Source organism: Arachis stenosperma, chromosome 10 (assembly GCF_014773155.1).
Source record: "Arachis stenosperma cultivar V10309 chromosome 10, arast.V10309.gnm1.PFL2, whole genome shotgun sequence".
Classification (NCBI taxonomy): domain Eukaryota; kingdom Viridiplantae; phylum Streptophyta; class Magnoliopsida; order Fabales; family Fabaceae; genus Arachis; species Arachis stenosperma.
In genome coordinates this window covers 9,999,150-10,020,300 of record NC_080386.1, presented here as the reverse complement: position 1 = coordinate 10,020,300, position 21,151 = coordinate 9,999,150, and the positions used below count along the sequence as shown (strand labels likewise).

The 21,151-nt window shown below is 36.0% G+C and overlaps 2 protein-coding genes across 2 annotated transcripts; both read right to left on the bottom strand.

The window, feature by feature from the left end:
- Window positions 1–135: 135 nt before the first annotated feature.
- Window positions 136–6,217, bottom strand: LOC130956731 (protein argonaute 7). The gene is made up of 5 exons (XM_057883730.1): window positions 6,175–6,217; window positions 5,332–5,450; window positions 4,274–4,412; window positions 1,884–3,120; window positions 136–1,702 (listed from the first exon to the last, which is right to left on the bottom strand). The coding sequence occupies exons 1-5, from the start codon at window positions 6,215–6,217 to the stop codon at window positions 241–243; spliced, it is 3,000 nt and encodes a 999-aa protein (XP_057739713.1). The 3' UTR covers window positions 136–240.
- Window positions 6,218–13,903: 7,686 nt separating this feature from the next.
- Window positions 13,904–19,309, bottom strand: LOC130954282 (probable protein S-acyltransferase 22). Its single transcript, XM_057881016.1, has 9 exons — window positions 18,984–19,309; window positions 18,799–18,912; window positions 17,337–17,618; window positions 17,196–17,264; window positions 17,046–17,117; window positions 16,463–16,591; window positions 16,113–16,193; window positions 15,393–15,581; window positions 13,904–14,720 (listed from the first exon to the last, which is right to left on the bottom strand). Exons 1-9 carry the CDS (start codon window positions 19,113–19,115, stop codon window positions 14,013–14,015), a joined length of 1,776 nt encoding a protein of 591 aa, XP_057736999.1. The 5' UTR covers window positions 19,116–19,309; the 3' UTR covers window positions 13,904–14,012.
- Window positions 19,310–21,151: the final 1,842 nt, after the last annotated feature.

Below are 21,151 nucleotides of genomic sequence, written 5' to 3'. Positions count from 1 at the left end.
CGGCTAGGACAAAAGCCTTCCCTTACCAGACCATTGCCATCCCTATGCATGTAACAGGCAAGCTAGTTAATAAAAGAAATATACAGTTGCATACTCTTGATTGAAACATTAAACTCTTAAAGACAACCCTTTAAATTTGAGAACTTTTGGGTTAGCTATTAATATTATAATTAGAACATTACATTTTTATCACCGCATATTAGTCAGCATTAACTGTATCCTAAACCAAATAATATCTCACTAACAATAGAACATTAGCTTCTTGATATTTTCACTAAGTTTAGGTAAAGGTGCTGTTTTTGGAGGAGCAGCTCTTGATAATGTTGATGAACCTTTGAACAAACCTAATGATTCTGAAGATCTCTCAAGGTAGAGTCTTCCTCTATATGCAGCTAAATGTGCATAATATGCAGGAGGAACCAAAGAAATTGGTTTCGTGCACCTAACAAAGGTGTAGCACAAATTGTAAACTAGCTTCTGAAGTTCATCTGAGGTGAATTGGTTTTCATCCCACAAAACATGGTAATGTGTTGGCCTGCTCGTTCCTTTAACACCCCAATGGCTGCATAGGTAGAAATCGAATTCCTTCGGATGAGTGATCACGGAATCTACCACGGTCCCTGGAGGGATGTTTTCATACAAGAAATGGTTCTGAGTTGAGGATTGGTCAAGTTCAAAGGGAAACAACCTTGTGTGGTGCCTCTTCTGCACGACGGCAAAAGTAATGAGAGGTTTGTAGTCCTGGAACCTTGAACATGCTGTTCTGATGGATTGCAGTTCCTCTTGCAGCACTTTGTAGAATTGAGTCTCACTGACACCGTCGCGAAAGAAGATTATACGACCGGGGAGTTTCTCTACTTCGTGGTAGAAATCTTCCAGCAACTCACCAACCATTGAGCCAAGATCCTGGATGATTTCTTGTCTGTGTGTTTGAGACCTTATTCTTGAAATGTACTTGTTTGCTGTTGGCCAATTCATGCTGCCAACAACAGCAGCAACGGATGGACTAAAATCATCAAGAGGGTGAGGATGTGTTACATCGGCTCCCATGAAAATTGCCGGCTCGTCAATCTGGAAGAGGCGAGGTATCTGAGAAGGCAGCGAGTTGTAGAGAGCAACCGTGCATCCACCAACTTTGGCATTGATTTTGAGGGCCAAATTTGCCAAGAACTGTGAACTTAACTTGCTCAGATTCGGATACAGGCAGCACTGGCTTACAACGCCAACACTCGTCTCGGCTATTCTCTTCAAGAAAGCATACCCTTTATGTTTTCTCTCCATTATGCAGATCAGAAGCTGGAGGTTGTTTGAGGCGCTCCTCTGTATTTTCTTGAGCTTTGATTCCAGAAGGAGGGGATTGTTGAGAACCTGGCTTGATTCAAATTGGGGGCTAATAACGGTGTTCTTGTTGAGATAAATTCCCAGTTGTTCACATCTTTGAGTTAACTGGTTTATGAATCTGGGGATATTGGACTTCTGCTCGGAGGTACCACCAAAACTCATGAGCGCCCACCTTTCGATTTTAGTCCCTTCAAAAACATGGCCATCGAGCAGGTTCCACTGCCGATCATGCCGCGAAGGAGTGAGGTTCCTCACATGACCTCCCTCTCCTAGCTTCAGCTTTGGAGGGTGGAGAATTCTCCCAGTTAATCTCGTCATTTCTCTTGAGACATTGAGTTTGAATTCTCTTTCCTGGTCTCCACTGTCAAAAGGATTAACCTTCAAAACATTAGACACTAACACAAATATGTAATCAACACAAAAGGATCCACAAATACGTAAGACTCAAGTAATGACTGAGCCTTTTAGGATAAATCATTTTTCATAAGAATCATAATCAATATTCAATAAACAAAAAGATGTAGCTTCTTCAAGTGGTTTACCTGGTGGGTCCAACTTGCCCTCGCATGACTCCTTCAATGATGGTTTTCCTTTCCCCTGGTCTTTGGCACCCCATCTTGAGAATTCTTGCTGTTTGATCATCGGAGAGCTTTCCGAGGAACTTCTGGCCTTCACAGATCACACAAAGCTCCATAGGGAGATAACAAGGCTTACTCCTGCTAATTTGCAAGCATGGAAGTTTCCTAAATTGTATGTCATAGTTATAGTGATCTTTGAAGTAAGTCAAAAGCCTCAGATTCCTTCCATCTCTGTCTGCAAACCAGAGATTTTCAGTAATGTCCTCAGTTAAGCCGTAGACTCGGTACCTTTGAACCGTTTCTCTATGGCAAACAAAGATCCTGATGTTCTTCAATGCCTTTTCCACTTCCTTCCTCTCTTCAGCAGTTAATTGTGCTGTCTTCTTTTGAGAAAGGTCTCGGAGAAACTCGAGCCGTTTCTGCAAGTATGGTATCACTCCTATGCTTTCATGGAAAGCAGTTACTGAGAAATCTACATTTAGAGCAAGTCCTTGTTGGGTTGGCCTAAGACTCTGAAAGAAACCTCTCAGTCCAACTGCTCCACCACCAATATCTTTGCTTCTTCCCATTGAATTCGAGTAGAAAGACCTTCCTACAGGTATGCATTTCTCGGTCGGACTTTCCCTCAGAACCACATCTAAAGCATGGAGATAATCCTGTGGAAGGGGAATCCAATCATCACCCTCTTTGCTCAAGTAACTACTTAGCTCCTTCCCATTGATCTTGGAGACTAGTTTGACATTGATCCTAAACAATTTGAGTTTTTCATGCTTCTCTTTCGAGTCATACACATCTCCATAATTTGATGACAATTTGCTTGTGGGAATTGGAAGGCTTATGTAGAATTCAAGCTTATCGTTTTGGAACTCGACCGGACTATACAGGTTCTTCCTTCCATCATATGCCGGCAGAGCACCAGAGAGTAGATCAGAATTTCTATCTACCAAATTCTGTTTGATTGCTCTTGCAACCTCCTTGGAGGGATGCGGAGTGATCTCAACATTGTAATGATATATCTTCTGCGATGAATCGAACTGCACCAAAAAGTGGTTGGCTAGAAGAGAGATGACAGAACCTTCTTTCCCACCAGAATCCGGCCTCCTTGCAACAATTACTGTCTGAGGCTTCCTTGAAGGAATGAGTGTCTTCCCATGATCTTCTTTGAAAGATGCCATAGTTTGCTGTTCAAGTTCCTTTGGAGCTGAAATAGCATGAGAAACAAGAGGGTGCATCATTTTTCCAATTCTCTTTGTTGTGTAAAGTGTAAACCTATTAGTAAGCTAAAACAACATAACATTATTTCCCATGAAGAGTCCCTTTTGCTTCAAGACTCAAGAGAAAATAAACTTTCTAGTAACTTCCACTACATCATAAAGTGAACCCAAGAAAATGAGTTCAGTATATAAAATTTTCTAAGAACTTTATTGTTACAGAATACATCTGTTTAGATTAGATACAAATTTACCAGGAGCACTTTTAAACATTAAAGGTAACTATTTATTTGATAATTTTAGTAATTACAACAGCACAGACAAATGTTAATTAAAGCAAATCCAAATCTCCAAAATAAGTGTAAACACAATGATATAGCAGGTAATCGAATTGTAATTTTGTTTTTATCAATTTGAAAATATAATTAGTAGTAGGACCCCCTCCCTCTAGCAATCTATGCTTCAAAAGAATTGGATGAATGATTATAAAGTAATTGAAGGCATAAGATGACTAGGCTGATAATTAATTAGGTCTTGACTTTGTTTTATGAAACAGTGGCCTCCAAGCAAAACTTTTTTTCTTTTTGCAAAGTCTAAATAAATTCTAATATTTAACCAATATGTATAATTGTCAGAACTGAACCGGTGATCAAACTGGTTAGACTACTAATTCACTGGTTCACTGTTTCAATCGGTGGATCACAGGATGAACCGACAACTCGGTTTCATGTAAATAAAAAATATAAAATAGTCAAAAACTTAATATTAAAATTTGAATTAGTTAGCTAAAATAGTATCATAATTTAACAACAATCAAGTCTTAATTAGTCAGTACGGCTGCAATAGTATCTTAATTTTAACACACAAGAGTAACAATTCATGAATTATATCCAAGGAATAATTCAGCAATTCAGAAATTCATAAACTAATTCAGAACTGATTCAAAACCAATTCAACTAATTCAGCAATTCAAAACCAATTCAACATTTCAAGTCAACCACGGCCATATTTATTTCTAATCAGCTCATAAACCAATCAACAATAAAATTCACAGCAATAACACAAGAAATTTCACAGAAAAAAAAAACTGAAAAAACAAGTAAATGCTCACGGCAGGGAAGAGAGTGTTGCAGTGGAGCACACCACGAAGAGAGCTCACGGCAGGGAAGCAGTGGAGCACATCAGGGAAGCACAGCTCACGGCTGCAGGAAGCACAGCTCGAGACAGAGACAGAGACGCGAGCGAGATGCAGGCGGAGACGCGAGACGCGAGCGGAGGAGAGCTAGTGGATCTGGCGAGAGGCGCGGCAACGGAGGTAAGCGTGCGGTGGCGCCGTGGCGGTGAACCGAGGTGACAAAGACAGAGCTGGGGTAGCTTCCGTTTTGGAAGGTGGTTCAGCCGTTCGGTTCTTCAGGAGGCCAGGAAGGACGAAATCACGAAGGAGAATGGGGGAGAGTAGCAACGTGAAGCTGAAGCGTGAAGGAGACAAGGAAGGGGGAGAGTGAGAGTCTCAGTCACCTCTAAACTCTGAAAGGAAGGAGAATGGAGGAGGGACCGAGAGTAGGCGAGTAGAGCTAGGGTTTCTTTTCTTTTTTGTGGGACGTCGTTTGGGGATGGGTTTTTTTCTTTACATTTGAACCGGTTTGGGTTTTAAAACCAGTCCCGTTCGCCAGTTTTACACTAAACCATCCCATTCAAACCAGTTTTTACCGGTTTTCTTTCTTGTCCGGTTGTATGTATCATCCGAACCAATTTTATGGCCACTTCACTAGTTTTTCGGTCTGACCGTCTAAATCGGTCCAATTTTAACAACTATGCTTACTCTCACCGTGCTTATTATTTATCTTTGAAAAAGCTTAAGGAGTCAATTCCAGTCCAGTATAATCCAACTAAGTCAATCTCTTTTTATTTTTAATTTTAAAATTTGAAAAATTAAGGTAGTGGGTAGTTTTTTTTTTTTTTGTAATAGGCCTATTTTTCAAGTAGTTGATTCAAGTTAGTTTCTCCTTAGTTGGTTTCGTAGCATAACCGATTCTCTTTCTCTCTTTTATGTAACCTCGAAAAAAAGAAAACAAAAACACACACAAAACAAACTTTCATTTCCCTAATTTTTGAATCAAAAGCCATGGAAGAGACAGAAGATTCCACCACCAATGCTCACAAAAAACTCAACTCTAAAAGGAGAGCATTCAAGAATAGACCAAACTCTCATGAACACCATCATCACCATCATCATCATCACCACCACCACCATCACTATAACTATCATTACCAGCTGTAGCATTATCATCTTCTACACTACTCAACTCACCTTGGATTCCTTAACAACAACAACCGGTATTTTCAAAGATACTACCCAACACTTCTTCCTCTTCTCTGATACCCTTTCAACAACTACCCTTCACTCTACCTTTCTTCTCAAAACCATTGCTTCAAACCAAAGCCCTATTTTTAGAAACCTCTATGCAAACTCAATAGCTCTCCCTCTTCAGATAACAAATTCTCTGAACCAACACTACTTGCTCCAGGTACGTAGTAAAAGTACAAATAATATTCTTACTTCGTTTTTAAGCATACATTTTTCACTACAAAAAAAAAAAAGCTGAATACTGTTGGATTTAGTGGTAGCCGTTAGCGTCGGATTTTTTCGACGGTTATGGTTGAAAATTTATACCTCTAATAAGTTACTGTTGAATTAGAAATTTCGTCATTGAATTCAATGGTAATTAGATGTGCGAAAATTTATTTTATTAGCGTTGGATTTTTCATCTAAAAATTCTGCCGAGAGTTTAGTGAGATGTGGCGTTTAGGCAACGATGTACACTTTACCGATGGATGTTTTCGCTGGTAAATCCAACAATAAAATTGGGTAAAATTCAAACGCGAAATCTTTCTCCCTCCACTTTTGCGAACTCTCTCTCTCTTCTCTACTTATCTCCCTCGGCTCTCTGTCTCTAATCTCTCTGCCGCTGCTCCATTGAAGATGCCGCTGATCGCTACCACCTGGAGTTGCCTCCGTCACCACCGCTGCACGTCGTCCTCACTGTTGCCGGAGCTATCACCATCGCTGCCATTGTTGGTGTCCATTGCCATTGGAGGTCGTCATCTTGTTGCCGTTTCTGCCACCTCTTGTCACCATCATGCTTTCACTATCCTACAGCTACCATCAGAGACATTTTTTCTATAGTTTTTTATTTTTCTAGATTTTTTTGTAAGTTTAGAAATTTTGTTAGGTATTTTATTAAATTATTGATTAAATTTGTTTAATGAAGAGTGTGATTAGGATTTGTTATATTAATTTAGTGTAATTAAAAATTAAGTAATATTAGAGTAGGTTAGGTAGGATGAAATTAAGAGTGCTTAAGCTGTTGCAAGATTTTATTTGAGCTTAGCGAATGAGTTTCTTTCAATTGCATTGAATTTATATCGTTTATTTTTGTTATACTTGTTGTTAATTTGGTGAAATTAGAATTAAGTTTTAATTAATTGCAATATTAAAGTTTTATTTATTCATTTTAAATTAGTTTCACCTTGTGAATTTAATAAATTGTCTTTTTTATTAGGATGGTGTTATTCTCTTTGAAATCAATTGGAGTTCGCTTCTTCAATAGTTGTGCAGTCATATTCTAAGTTGGTTTTTATATCTCTGAATATAATGAATTGTTTAAATCTAATGTCAGACTTACTTTTTCTAGGATAGAGTCTTAGGACAGAAATGGAAAAAGGTTGCCTAGTGACACCTTCTCGAAATCCTTGTTTGCTGAAAAATGTGGAGTTATAAAGGATTGCACACTAGAACGGCTAGGATTTGATATTTTATTGGATACGTGTTTGTTCTAATTTATGCTTGCACCTATTTCTTATGTGAAATGCGATAAATTTATTTGGTGGATGTCTCTGAATTAAGGAGAAGTTCTGTCAAATTTTTATTTAAATTGTTTAAAACATGTTTGGTTCATGAGAAAATGACAATTGAATTTGGTGGGAGATTCTAATTATAGAAGAAATTCTATCGAATTTTCTAAAAATTTTAATAATTTGTGTTGTTGGTTAAATTTTAGGGTGTTTGTTGTAAAATGATTCCAAGTCATCATCTGTGGATGAATGATAGGGATAACGGTGGACGAGAGTGTTTAAAACCTGAGTTTTTTGAGGGGGTTGACGAGTTTGCTGCGTATGTCTTCAACATGCAACCGTTTAGGTCTCAAGGAGTATCTAGGTGTCCATGTTATAAGTGTCGACTGACTAAGTGATTAGGATCTTAGATATAATACTTCTCCTCTACTGTAATGGGTTCAAGGATGGGTATTGGATGTGCACAGAAACAAAGAAGTAGATGAGTAGGAAATTAACCAGTTTGTCTCAAATTCCAATAGGTCTTAGGATTGATCAACGAGAGTTCAGGTTCATAGAGAACTAAATATGGAAGAAATGAATTGAAAAAGTAATCAAGAGAGATACAATGAGATGGTGCTGGTTGCAATTGGTATTACCAATATGGAAGATGTTGAACAAGAGCTTAACCCAGAGGTAAAGAGATTTTATCATCTGTTAGAATCTGTCGCAAAACCTTTTTTTGAGGGGTGCGTTCATTCAAAATTTTTTAAGTCAAATCATACCCGAAAGTCTTTTGATAAGTAGGTCACCCTTTGGAACGAATTAGTATCTGTCGAGACTACTAGCATCCTCCAGAACCATTACGAAGCAAAGAAGTTAATTTCAAAATTAGGGTTAAATTCGGTGAAAATTGATTGTTGTTTGAATGGTTGTATGCTATATTACAAAGGGGACTTAGACCAAACTGCTTGTAGATTTTGTGATGCGCTGAGATTTCCAGTCGAGAGAGAATGAATTGGTAAACGGCGGGTAAAGAGAGATCCAAACAAATAGATGCACTACTTGTCCCTAATCCCTAGGCTAAAACGATTGTATACATTAATGAGTTCGGCCTCTCACAGGACCTAACATAGTAATAACAGGAGAGATGAAGGTTTTATGATGCATTTGTCAGACTGAGATGCTTGGAAGCACTTTGATCCGGTCCACCCTACATTTGCGAGCGAGCTTAGAAACGTTAGATTAACTTTGTGCTTTGACGAGTTTGTACCGAGCTCTAATTTTTTAGCAACGCGTACTCTTGTTGGCCCGTTATGGTGACTCCTTATAACCTAACTCACGTAATGTGCATGAAAGATCCATGCGTGTTCCTAACTTGTATCTTACCTGGTCTAAGAAACCCAAAGGACAAAATGATGTCTTCTTGCAACCCTTAGCTTGGTGGATGAGTTGATGGAGTTGTGGATTCATGGTGTAGAAACGTGTAATATTTCGATGAAGACAAACTTCCAATTGTATGTTGTGTTGATGTGGACCATTAATGACTTTCTTGCATATGAGATGTTATCAAGTTGGTCCACTCAGAGTCGAATGTTATAACACTCTAACTTTTGGCACCTCATGATCATACTAAAAGTTCAGACGTTTCCTACCTCTAAACCTTTTTATTTAGTACTACATTTATCTAATATTGAGCCTTTGGGAAATATAACTGGATTTTTAATTAAGAAATCGAAAAGTCTTTACTTTAAACCACTTAATCACATAAGTATGTATTCACATAGCATTATATACATAGATTTATTCAAAGATTCTCAATACAAGTTCTACCCCTCTAAAAATAACAAAACAATAAACGATGAGAGAAAAAATAAAATGTAAAACTAAACCAAATACAGAAAATACGAATATATATACATAAGGCTCTGTAGTTCAGTCGTGGCTTCGCACCAGGATTCTTGAACCTGTCATCGAAAAAGTAAATCTGTATGGGGTGAGAACATCATCCTCGCATATTCTCAGTAGAAAAAGTGAATACTGTGAGAGTAAAGAAATAAAATACAAATAATTTCTTTATAACTTTAAAATAAATACTTTTATTTAACCTTTAGAATTCTTTAAAACTTACTTTAAAGACTTTTAGTCAGTATCTACAAATTATGCTACTTTAAATAAATTCCAGTCATGTTACTCAGTCTTGAGTTACATTGATCAGTTCTCAATTACAGAAATCAATTTATAGTCACCTCAATTTCATTAGTCATTCATCAATTAAACAAATCAGATAGTTCACACATCAATTCTCATATACCTTAATCCTTGACATATTCAGGAACCAACAAACTCAAGCAGACACACAATACAAACATACAAACAATTCACACATAAATTAATTAACAAAGAAGCCACAAATAACACAACACATCAACACAGAAACACTCAAGCAATTCACACATACATATGATAAATGTCTTTCCTATGCAGGTCATGAGCTCATGCGTCAGTTGTTTATCCGTAACCCGACGTTACCTAGGGTGAATCTCAAATATGGTTTCTCACTGCGTCAGTCAAGCACTGATATCATCATGAGCGAACACATGTCAGTCCGGATACCGCGGCATCACGGATTTATCCGTGTCAGTCAGGCCGAAAATAATAATAATAATTCGCTATAGCTCAAAAAATGCATCTCAGTGAGAAACAGACTATCAGTTGGATGGGCATCCCCACATTAGCAATTGGCACAAAGGCCCAATCAAGCAACCAGTTCTCATATATAATTATCAGTTTTCAGTCATTTGTTCATCATTCACAGTTTCTCAATTATCTTTCTCAATTCATCGTTTCTAATTCCTTTTCTTTTTGTCATACCTCCACATTATCAAATAGTCAATCATACTTCCGCAACACCATATAATCATTCACACCTTCGCATCACCAGAAAGGTACACTTTCAGCCATAACATCAAAATGTTTAGGTTATAAGTATTCAAACTTCTTTAATATTTAATCGAGATAAAATTCCTTTGCTTAATAAATCGAAATCAAATAAAAATCTTTTTCTCAATAGATTAAACTCAAAACATAATACTTTTCTTAATAAATTGAACAAAAAACATGACTCTTTTCGTAATAAATTAGAATCAAATAATATGATTCTTAAATCAATTTTTTTTAAATAACGTTTCAAACAAAGTCTCAGAGTTTCATAAAAATTTCGCCAGCATCTCCTCTAAAATTCGGACTTAATCCACCCTTATGAGTTCCCTCTTTCTCAACAAATCACCAACATTTTCTTAATATTTTATAAAATAAAAATTTTCAATTAATCATTTAACTTTCTTTAATCTCCTTAGTTATTATAAAATTATTTGTAAACCCTCAAAGTTACTACTTTAGTCAAGAAACCAATTTTTAAAAAACTTGTTTAACAATCACACCTCAATCTCATCAATTCATAAATTATTATTTTTTAACCAAAAGACTAAGATTTTTATTTCCCAATACCCAAAATTTAGCTCCATATAATTTTCAATTATTACAAAATTGTCTTTATACTTTTAAAATTACTGCATTAGTTTACAAATTAAATTTCACGAAATCAGTTAAACAATCGATCTATGATTTTTTTACAATTTACAAGGTCAAACCTAGCTTATCAAAATTAATTCAATGACCAATATACTATTCTCAATTCATACATCATTTAACCAAAGTATAAACATAACGTATTCACAACCGCAAATCAAACAATTTTTATCACAACCAGCTAAAAATCAGAATTTTTAGCATTCTCAAACAATCAAGAAATCAAACACATATTCATCAAATTCAGTCATTTTCACAGTCACAAATCCAACTCAAACTCATCATTCAATCAGTCCAGAAAATCATGAATTATTTGTAATTATTCAATAGATCTTATAGGCATTCTTAAATCAAAACCTTTAATTTTAAAAATGAAACCCCTACCTCGAATAGTCGAAACTCACTAAGCCAAACGCATCTAAAAACCCTTTTTTCTTGGCCCGAAATCAGCGGTATCGAATTCGACCTTGAGCTAGACTAATTCACTATGCTTTTCACTACCTTTCCTGGTGCAGGTTTTATTCAGTCAAAATCATATTATTCTTTATTTCACAAAGGCACTGGTGATAGCCTTGTTATGGTTCTAGTTTATGTTGATGACATAATAGTGGCAAGTAAGCTTGATGTTGCCATAACACATACTCAATATACACTACAGAATCTGATCAAGCTTAATGTTCTAGGGCCTGTCAAATATTTTCTTGGTGATTGCGAAATCCAAGGATAGAATCTGCTTATCTCAAAGGAATTAAGCTTCATCTTTGCTTGAGGATACCGGATTCTCAGATTATAAACCTGCATCGTTGCCGTTGGACCCTGACACAGGACAAACGTTAGTTCAGAATTTCTCAAAATGAATTACTTTGTCAATAGTATAGTTTCAAACCAACAAATGACCTATATCAGAGTTTAGTTGTTTGTCATGAATTCAAATCAATAAAAACTGGGAGTTTTAAATCCCAGGTTGTCTCTCAAAGAAATTGCAACGAAGTGTGCGTATCATTAGTTATGAAAAAAAGGAGTTTTTAAAAGCAATTGACAAGAAATTAAATGGCAAGAAAGTGAAGAGCAAACAAAGAAATTCAACTGCTAAAAGGGCATCTTGGTAAGAATTGAGAGTTAGGATTTTCTAATTGACCACAAACATGATAATTAAGAAGAGTTAATCCCACTTCGTCATCCCCAAACATCGGGAGAAAGTCAAATAGGCATAATTGATCTTAATCCACAAGTAATAGCTAACTCACTAATTAAACTTAGTGAAAGACTAGCGTCAGTAGAAATAAAACCCACTAACAACATCAATGACCCAATATCACCTAAGTTCTCAATTCCAAGCCAAGAATGAAAAATTCTACTCTAAAACTAAGGGGAGCATTTTAGCAAACACTTGGAAGACATAAAAGTAAAACATGGTAAATTGCAAAAATTAATACAAATTTATAACTAACCAAAGCAAGAAAGTAATAATAACAACTTAAGCAAATATCAATAAACATAAAAATATCGAATTGCATTAAAAAAAACTTAGAATTCAACAAGTGTTCATAAACCAAAATTAACAAAATTAGAAAAACTAACAAGTAAAACTAGACAAATTAAGATTCTAGAACATGAAAACATAAAGTAAACTACACTAAAACAAGAATTAAAACCTAAATCTAAGAAGAAACTAAACTAAGAACCCTAAATTCTAGAGAGAAGGAGCCTTTTTCTCTAGAATTCTACCTAAAATATGATGCTAAAAAACTTCCTATTCTACTTCCTACACTACTTGATTGATCTCCTTGCATTTTTGCCTCCATATGCATAAGAAACGAGTTGCATTGGACGAAAATTGGACCTGAAATCACAAGTCACATGCCATTTTATGTGAGGCACGAGATTGGGGTCATGCGTATGCATCTACTATGCATACGCGCGAATTGTGAATGGTCATGTGTACGCACAATTATGAAAATCTTCAATCTTCATTTTTTCATGAATTCTCCACTTTTGCATGCTTTTTTTCTCTATTTCTCAAGCCATTCTTGCCTTGTAAACCTTCAATCACTCAAACAAACATATCAAGATATCGAATGGGATAACAATGAATTAAATTTAGCAATTTTCAAACACCAAAAGTATGTTTTTTACCATTAGGTACAATTAGAAAAAATTCACAAAACTATGCATTTTTAATGAATAAGTGTTAGATAAGTTGACAAAATCCACTCTTTTCAAGCCAAAAATTACCATAAAATAGGAGTTTATCATACCTGAATGTGAAACTCAATACCTCTGATGATGATTTACTTGAAGATTCAGAGTAGTATCGAAGGTTGATTGGTAGATTACTCTACCTTACAATCTCTAGACCTGATATATGCTTTGCTGTAAACAAATTGAGCTAGTATATGTCAACACCTAGGACCACTCATTTGGATGTTGTCCATCATGTGTTGAGGTATTTGAAAGATGCACTTGAACAAGGCTTATTATTTTCTGCCTCGTCTTCCCTGTCCTTGAAGGCAACATGGTGATGCTGATTGGGGAAGCTATGCAGAAATGCAGTGTTCCACCATAGGTTACTGCATTTTTCTTGGAGATTCCTTGATTTCTTGAAAGTCGAAGAAGCAGTATATAGTGTCCAGATCCACGGCTGAGGCTGAATATCGAGTTCTCGCCAATGTCATTGCTGAAGTGGCTTGGATTATGAGGTTGCTGACTGATTTTGAGGTACTAGTAGATCCTCCCTTCATTTTTTGTGACAACATATTCATTCACATGGCTGAGAATCCTACTTTCCGTGACCGCATAAAGCAAATTGGAATGGATTGCCAGTTTTCTCGTTGAAGGGTGTAAGATGGGGACGGTGAAATTGGGGCATGTAAAATCAACACATCAACTCGTTTATGTCTTAACTAAGCCGATACAACCTACCTCCTTCAGGAATTTGATAAACAAATTGGGAATCATTAACATTTTTTCTCCAACTTTAAGAGTATTGATCTGACAGACTAGTTGCTTAGTTCATATTTATGCAATGCGGTTAGTATGTACATTCAGCCACTGTTGAGTCAGCAATTGGACACATTCAGTATGTACATGTATATGTTTCTACCCAAGTTGGAAATGAGGATGCAGAAATCATTTCCTTTCAAACCAATTCAGGTGCTAAGAACTTTTGTCAAGGGAAAAATAAAGAGCACAACCAACAATATTTTATAGGAAGCTCAACCTCAATAATTTACTATGACCTAAAACTTTGTACAAAGATCCTGGAGTTGATCTCCAGCATCAAAGCCCACCTCCAAAACTTTTTAATTGAGGGGTAACAAACTCAAACTCAAGTGAGGAATTTGAAGGGATGTTCAATTTTAGTACATTTTCTTTTTGGGCTCACAAATCAAAAAATGAACAGTTCACATTCAAATTAATCAAAACAATATATTTGTCCAAGTATCATCCAAATTGATCACAATTTTCTATTATGAACCAAAGTGGATGAGGATTTCAGCTCAAGATTAGTCCAATTTGCAGATCTCTGAACAAACCTCGTGGGAACTCGGTCACTATCTTCGCCACCGGATGCCTCGTAGCCATCACTAGTTGACCTTGAGAATGGGATTTCCTTCAGATTAGCAGCAGCTATCCAGCTTGCCTCTTCAGCTCTAGATGCAGACACGCGAAAGGGGTGAATATCAGGTGAGTCTAAACTGCTTTCAGGAGAAGAAGCAACAACCCCAGCTGAACTCGACACTGCATGACTTGCTTGAAACATGCTCCAGGCTTCAAACTGAGGTGCCAGACTAGATGTTCCACTGAAGCCATTATCAATGCTGTTGACAGGGATTTTCGGTAGGCCTTCCAAAGGCAAGTCAGCCGGAAAGCGGAGCCGTTTACCTGGCCGCCTTCTATTGTTCTCGATCCTGGGGACCATTCGTCGCCCACTGCGGTCTGATGCTAGCCTGAATGCTTCATTATGTCTTGCCACTGCCTTTAGAATTTTCGATTTCTTTCTTGCTTCTGCTGCAGCCTTAGTTACCTCCTCTCTATTTAATCGTGCTAATGTCCACGGACTAATCTTGACTGCTCCAGGATTCTTCTTCTTAACCGGCTCTTCTCTGATTGTCTTCTTTCCAAGTGAACTTACAGAAGCTGTTTCTGGGGGCACTACATCAAACTGCATAACGCACACTATCACATGCCATAATATATTTTGAGAAGTCTATAAATCATACTATTCCCAATACATAATATTGATCAAAATCAAATATTAAAGGACTCTCGCTTTCAACTATACAGATCTTGATCATGAACAACCGAAAATTGACATAGTATTGTTACATCTTCTTTAATGTTGACCTACCGTTAAATTTGACTCGAATAATTAATGGGAAAGCTTTTACATTAGTGATTATTGGTAGGTCGATTTTATTTACATACTGAAATCGCACGTTATATTAACTATTAAATATGCTAATTGTTCGTGTCAAATTTAACTATGGGACAACATTGAATCCATTTAAAATTTTTTGGGACCGAACTAGGACGTTTAAACGTTAGGGACCAAATCAGGATTTTGCCCAAACGTTGGGAATAGAAATAATACTTTACTCTTAAGAAAAGGATGAAGAAATATTGAAGTTACAAAAATAAATCGCATTTTACAAAATTACCTTTAGTCAACTTTCCCACTTATTCTCTCCCTTGCAATACACTACTCCTCACTCTCCCCTTCAACTTTCTACATAGAGACACTTGTGGAAAAATGTTTTTGACAATGGACCATAATTTGAAAATAGAGTAACATATAAAGCAGGACTAAAGGGATATAGTGGGGAAAAAAGGTTACCTGATCTTCAAGGAACATCTGTGGGGGTGTGCACCATGCACCTCGATGGAAAGTAGTAAAGGAGCTGGCACTGCTCAGTCCAGTAAGCGAGCTAACAGGTGACATTTGGGGACTACGCTGTTCCCCAACTCCTTGCTGCTCGTGCTCATGCTCCCTCAAAGCTATGATGTAATCGTATGTGCTAATTCCCTGAGTTGTATCACAATAATCATAAAATTCAGAAAACATAAAAGTTGTTAAGCCACTGTGTAGAATCTTCTAGGGAGTGCTAACTGGCAATCCCTGTGCAGCAATAAAATCTACATGTTCTGCTAGTGCTGGTTCTATCAATCTCCCTTGAATTCTTGGTAATTATACAGTTGATACCCCTATATTTCCTATCTAGATCTCTCTTTCTCGTATCTTCATTTCAATTTCTTTTCCCTTATAATGCAAGCTGCCCATTATAAGAATGATAAGTTTTGGGCAGAAATAATTCGTGATCAGTACGAAATTCTCTCTTAGCAAATGGCCTAGAGTTTGATCCTTCTTTCATCACTCTTGTAAATAAAAGTTGATTCCAACAGAGTGAAAAATAGACATGTATTTTTCAAGCTTCAAGCCTCTAATGGGACGCATAGCATGTGAAGGCATCTTACCTCCCCAATCAGCTTAAATTAAATAGATGGTTCACACAAAATGTAAATGAATTCTCACGTGGCAAACGAATGCCAGGCTTACCTTTTTTATGAGAAGAATATGAAAAAAGAAAAGTTGAGCAAGAGGTAAGGTAGCAGTCATGGCCAACATCGTGCAAACAGCCTGTGAAAAGTGGAAGTTCATTTGCTCCATAGATTCATTAACATAAAGAGACAAAGAAAGGAAGAATTCAAATAACTTATAAGACTTGATTGGTTTCTGTTTTCATTTTTCGGCGGATCTTGTTTTAGGATTCTGAGAAGGAAACAGTAAAAATACTGAATATTTTCCTTTACCAAATCCCAAAATGAAATCAGAGACCAATCAAGCCGTTATTCAGCATTCAAAAGATGCATAAACCAGTATAAAACTGGTTGAAGCAGAATGCTTACCACCACAATAACAAAGGGAACAAGAGAGAAACTGCTTCCCAACTTCAAAGATATATCAACTGAAAATTTCTTCTTCTCAACAAAAGAGCAGATAAGCACAAGTATCCCAGTCAACCACTGAAGAATAAGCTGCAATCTCAACCCCAAGGTAGCACAAACCATGTATATACCTGTCAATAGTTAATCAAAATGAAAATAACTAGGAACTAAAAATGCTAGGTTTCAGTTTCTCTTCAAGTTCTGGCATGCTGTTTCCTACAATTACTAAGTGACTCAGGACATTTCAACTTTTGACATAGGGAGAACAATGATGTGAAAAGGAAACTGGCAAAACCAAATATATAGCTCAATTGGCAAATTTCTTGGTTTCCAAGAAATACAAAGTGCTTTGTTAGACTCATCTGGTGGTGACGCTTACTAACATTACATCTCCTATTTGAGCTTCAATAACAAGGGACTAAAGTGCTTTGTTAGAATCATATTTGAATGCAGTTGGATTAGTAAGTAGTTGTGGAGCTTATATGATGATAATGCAAGGTTTAAACATGCAAATGATAGCAGGGGACTGAACAATATTTCATACCAAGAGGAGAGCAGCAACCATAAGGGTGAAGAATTTTCTGTAGTTCCTTTTCCCAATGCAGTTGTTAAGCCACTGCAAAATCCAAAAACAAGGGATTTTCAGAAATATGTCAGCTGATATGCAAAGAAAAGAGAAATCAGATTACCGTACTCTGCAATGATGATCGAAGCGATCGACACATTTGTCACAAACTCTGCAATGCTTGCTGTACTTGAAGACCTGCACAACATTATTCGCGAATTATCAATAATCTTCGAGGAACAAGGCTTTTATTAAAATGTTTGTACAAACCTCAACTTCACATAAACTGCAATAGAATATTCCATCTTCACTTGCTTGTTGATCAGAAGAGCAACCGCAGACATAAGCACAAGGAGAGTAAAGCAACAGGATACAGGACGAGGAAGGTGATGATGCATCCTTCTGTTCCGAAATAACTATTGAAGCATTTGCGTCGTGCATTGACGTAGTCGGTTCCCCTCCTATTTTAAGATATCTTTTTGACCTGAATACACCTGGATCTGCTGGATCAGCTGCTGTGCACCAAGTGTACAGTCCAAAGACACAAGTAATCTGGCAAGATATGATATTTTACTGAAAAATGTTAGTGCCCTTCATGCATTTTAAACAAGACAATAAAAGTCATGTTTCGAGGAGAATTCGATAAACCAAGAAGCTCTACAAATATATATATATATTAATTATGGAATCAGTTTCCCCAAACATCTTTATAACTAATTAGCTCTATTAGTTTGCCATGTTCATGGAACTCCAATACAAGCTGCCCTCTGATATTAGAAAGCCAATGCCGAACGCCCCCAAGAGAGCACCCTATACATTATCTACAACCACCTCCAAGCAAAAGCATTTGCAAGATGCAGCTGTCAATGCTAAGTTTCAGAAGAAATAGCACTATTGATAATTTAAACCATTTCGGTCTTTCTGATTCCCATGTCTTCTAAAATATTGAAAAAGAATACTACAATAACAAGCCTTATCCCACTAGATGGGATCAAACGACACCATTGAGCCCTAAAGAAAGTCCAAGAAAATCCTAAAGAATTAGTAATAACTTGTGTAACAACTAAGATATCGAGTTTTCGCTATCATCCATAGTTGCTCAAGTTGCAGACATCAAGCAGTCAACCAAGTTTTGAGTTGTTGTCCAGATTTAGAAACTAAATAGTTGTAGATTTGACCAGAACGATGACGCTATAGGAAATTTAACATCACCTTCTTTAACTTGCAGTTTCAAGGTAGCTTCCACTAAAGCACATCACTTCAACAAAGGACATCAATATCCCACCAAAATGGGTGGGGTTGCTAGCATTATCAATATTCAAAAAAGAAGAATATGATGAGCACAATTCAGACAATCTTTAATTTGATCTTGAAGTTTCCTTACATATATATCTACTATGCTAGGTTTGCCAACTATACGAACACCAACATAGTCCTTACAAAAACACAATACAAGATTCACAAGCAACTAGTCAGATCAACTCAAATTATAAATAATAAAAGAAAGTTATAGTAATAAATAACAAATTAATAATGGGGTGAGGATAATTGATTTCTGTGGGGGAACCAAAAAAGGCCGTCCATTAAGAATAGAGACAGGAGACAGGTTCATGGCAGCATCATGATGAAAATAGTCAGATTGTAGACAATATCAGAGATACATTAATCAGCAACAGTAATCACAGATCTCATCACTTCCACGGAGTTAAAGTTGAAAAGATTTGAAATATACCAGTGGCGTGTAGAGTCCCATAATAATATACTGATACATCTTCTTCCCAACAAAAGGTGCAAAGAACACATAGAATGCAAACCCCAGAGCCAAAAACACAGCAACAGCCACCACCTTCACATTTAGAAACACACCATGAATTGATTCTTCAAAAGAAAGAGTGAAAATCAAAACTTTAGGATTACCTGGAGGGGATGATAAGGTAGCTGCCATCCATGCTTCCTCATCTTTTCTTCTTTAAAGGAAATGAAGAATGTAGAAATGTAGAGCACAAAATTCAGAAAACAAAAAGAAGAACTATAGAGCACTGTTATCATTCGCTTCGCCTTAAGTTTGTTTTCAAGTAGCCAAGCAGTGAAAAGTTACTGATTTACTCCGGAACCAACAAAAGAACTTTAACTTGTTGGAGTGGCATGTTGGTAGGAACCAAAGGTAAATGCTGGCAGAAAAAGATGTAACAGAGAGAGAGAGAGAGTCTTGTTATTGAGAAGAGTATACAGTGAAGCAAGGTTTGTTTGGTTCAAAGACAAACAAATCTTAACACCATTCATGGAAGAGAAAGGCTAAGGTTAAAGGCAGGGTGTAAATGAGCCAAGTTAAACTAAGTTTAAGTTTGGTTTATGACTCGGTTTATTAATAATTAAATTTATTTCGTAAGTTTAAGTTTGGCTCAATGATAGCTCATAAGTTGGTTCAAATAATAGAACAATAATTTATAATTCTATCAATAAAGTTCTACATCCAAGTAAAATATTTAACTAAGTCTAACCCAAGTTATTATAACAACTTTTTAAATTATGTACCTCCTCCTCCTTTTCCTCCTTTTTTTCTTCTAAATTTGCGCACACAAATTCTTTTTCTTCTTCTCCAATATTGCGTCTTCTTTTTTATTTCTTTTCTTCTTTCATTATCTTTCTTTTTTTCTTTCATTATCGTCATCACCAACAACACCAACATTTTACAAACATCTTTATTTGTTCTAATTTTCTCTGATACCATCATTAAATAATTTTGTTTCATTTCTTAATTTATTTCGATTCATTTGTGTGTTAATTAAGGTTTACTTGATGCTGCTGATAAGTATTGACCAAATTTTTTATTCCTTAGGTAATTTAAGTTCATTTCATAGTTTAATTGATGTTCATTTGGATACAGAAATAAATTCTATGTGTTTTTGTTAATGATTGAATCTTTTTTACTATTTATTCAAATTTGAACTAATTTCGGTTCATTTGTACGCTAATTGAGGTTTTCTTGATGCTATTGATAAGTATTAACTAAATTTTTTATTTTTTAAGTAATTTCGGTTTATTTCTTAATTTAATTGAGGTTCATTTGGATCCAGAAATGAATTTGATGTGTTTTTTGTTGATGATTGAGTTATTTTTACTGCTTGTTCAAATCCGAACTAATTGAATGGAATAGAGTGGAATCTAATGCAATTGAATAAAGTGAAAATGAATAATTTCATTCTTCTTTACTAAAAAATTTGGTCATTAGTTATCAGTAGCATCAAATGAACCTCAATTAACACAAACACATCGAATTCATTTCTGGATCCAAATGAACCTCAAATAAACTAAGAAATGAACCGAAATTACTTAAAGAATAAAAAATTTTGTCAATACTTATCAGCAGTATCAAGTGAATTTCAATTAACACACAAATGAACTAAAATTAGTTCAATTTTGAACAAGTAGTCAAAAGACTAAATCATCAACAAAACATATACAATTTATTTCTAGATTCAAATGAACATCAATTAAACTAAGAAATAAACCGAAATTACTTAAGGAATAAAAAATTTGGTCAATACTTATCAACAGCATTAAGTGAACATCAATTAATTCACAAATGAACCTTATATCTCTTCCAGACTTCATATAGAGACTCTCCATCATTCTGAGTGAAGGTTTGAATGTCATGTCTTCACTTTGCTAACTTCTGTGGTGGAAAAAATTTGGTTAAGAACTTATTGACCAAATCCTCTCACGTTGAAATACTTTTCAGTGGTTGAGTTTAGACCCACTTCTTGGCTCTGTCCCTCATGGAGAATGGAAATAGCCTTAGTTTGTAGACGTTGGGAGAGACTTCGTTGCTCTTGACAATGTCACATATCAATAGAAAACTAGTTATCTGCCATTTTCGAATTGATTTTGTTGCACCAATTAAATAAGTACGGACTTCAATTCAAAGTTGTTTGCTTCAACAATAGGCCTCATTATGCTACTTCCATAACTTCCGAAAGTGGGTGTGGTGTAGTCACCCAAAGTCCTTCTAGGATTGTTTGCTTCTACTGCCATGGCTTTCACTTCATCCACAACCCTCTAGTTTCTATTTTTCTTTCTCAACC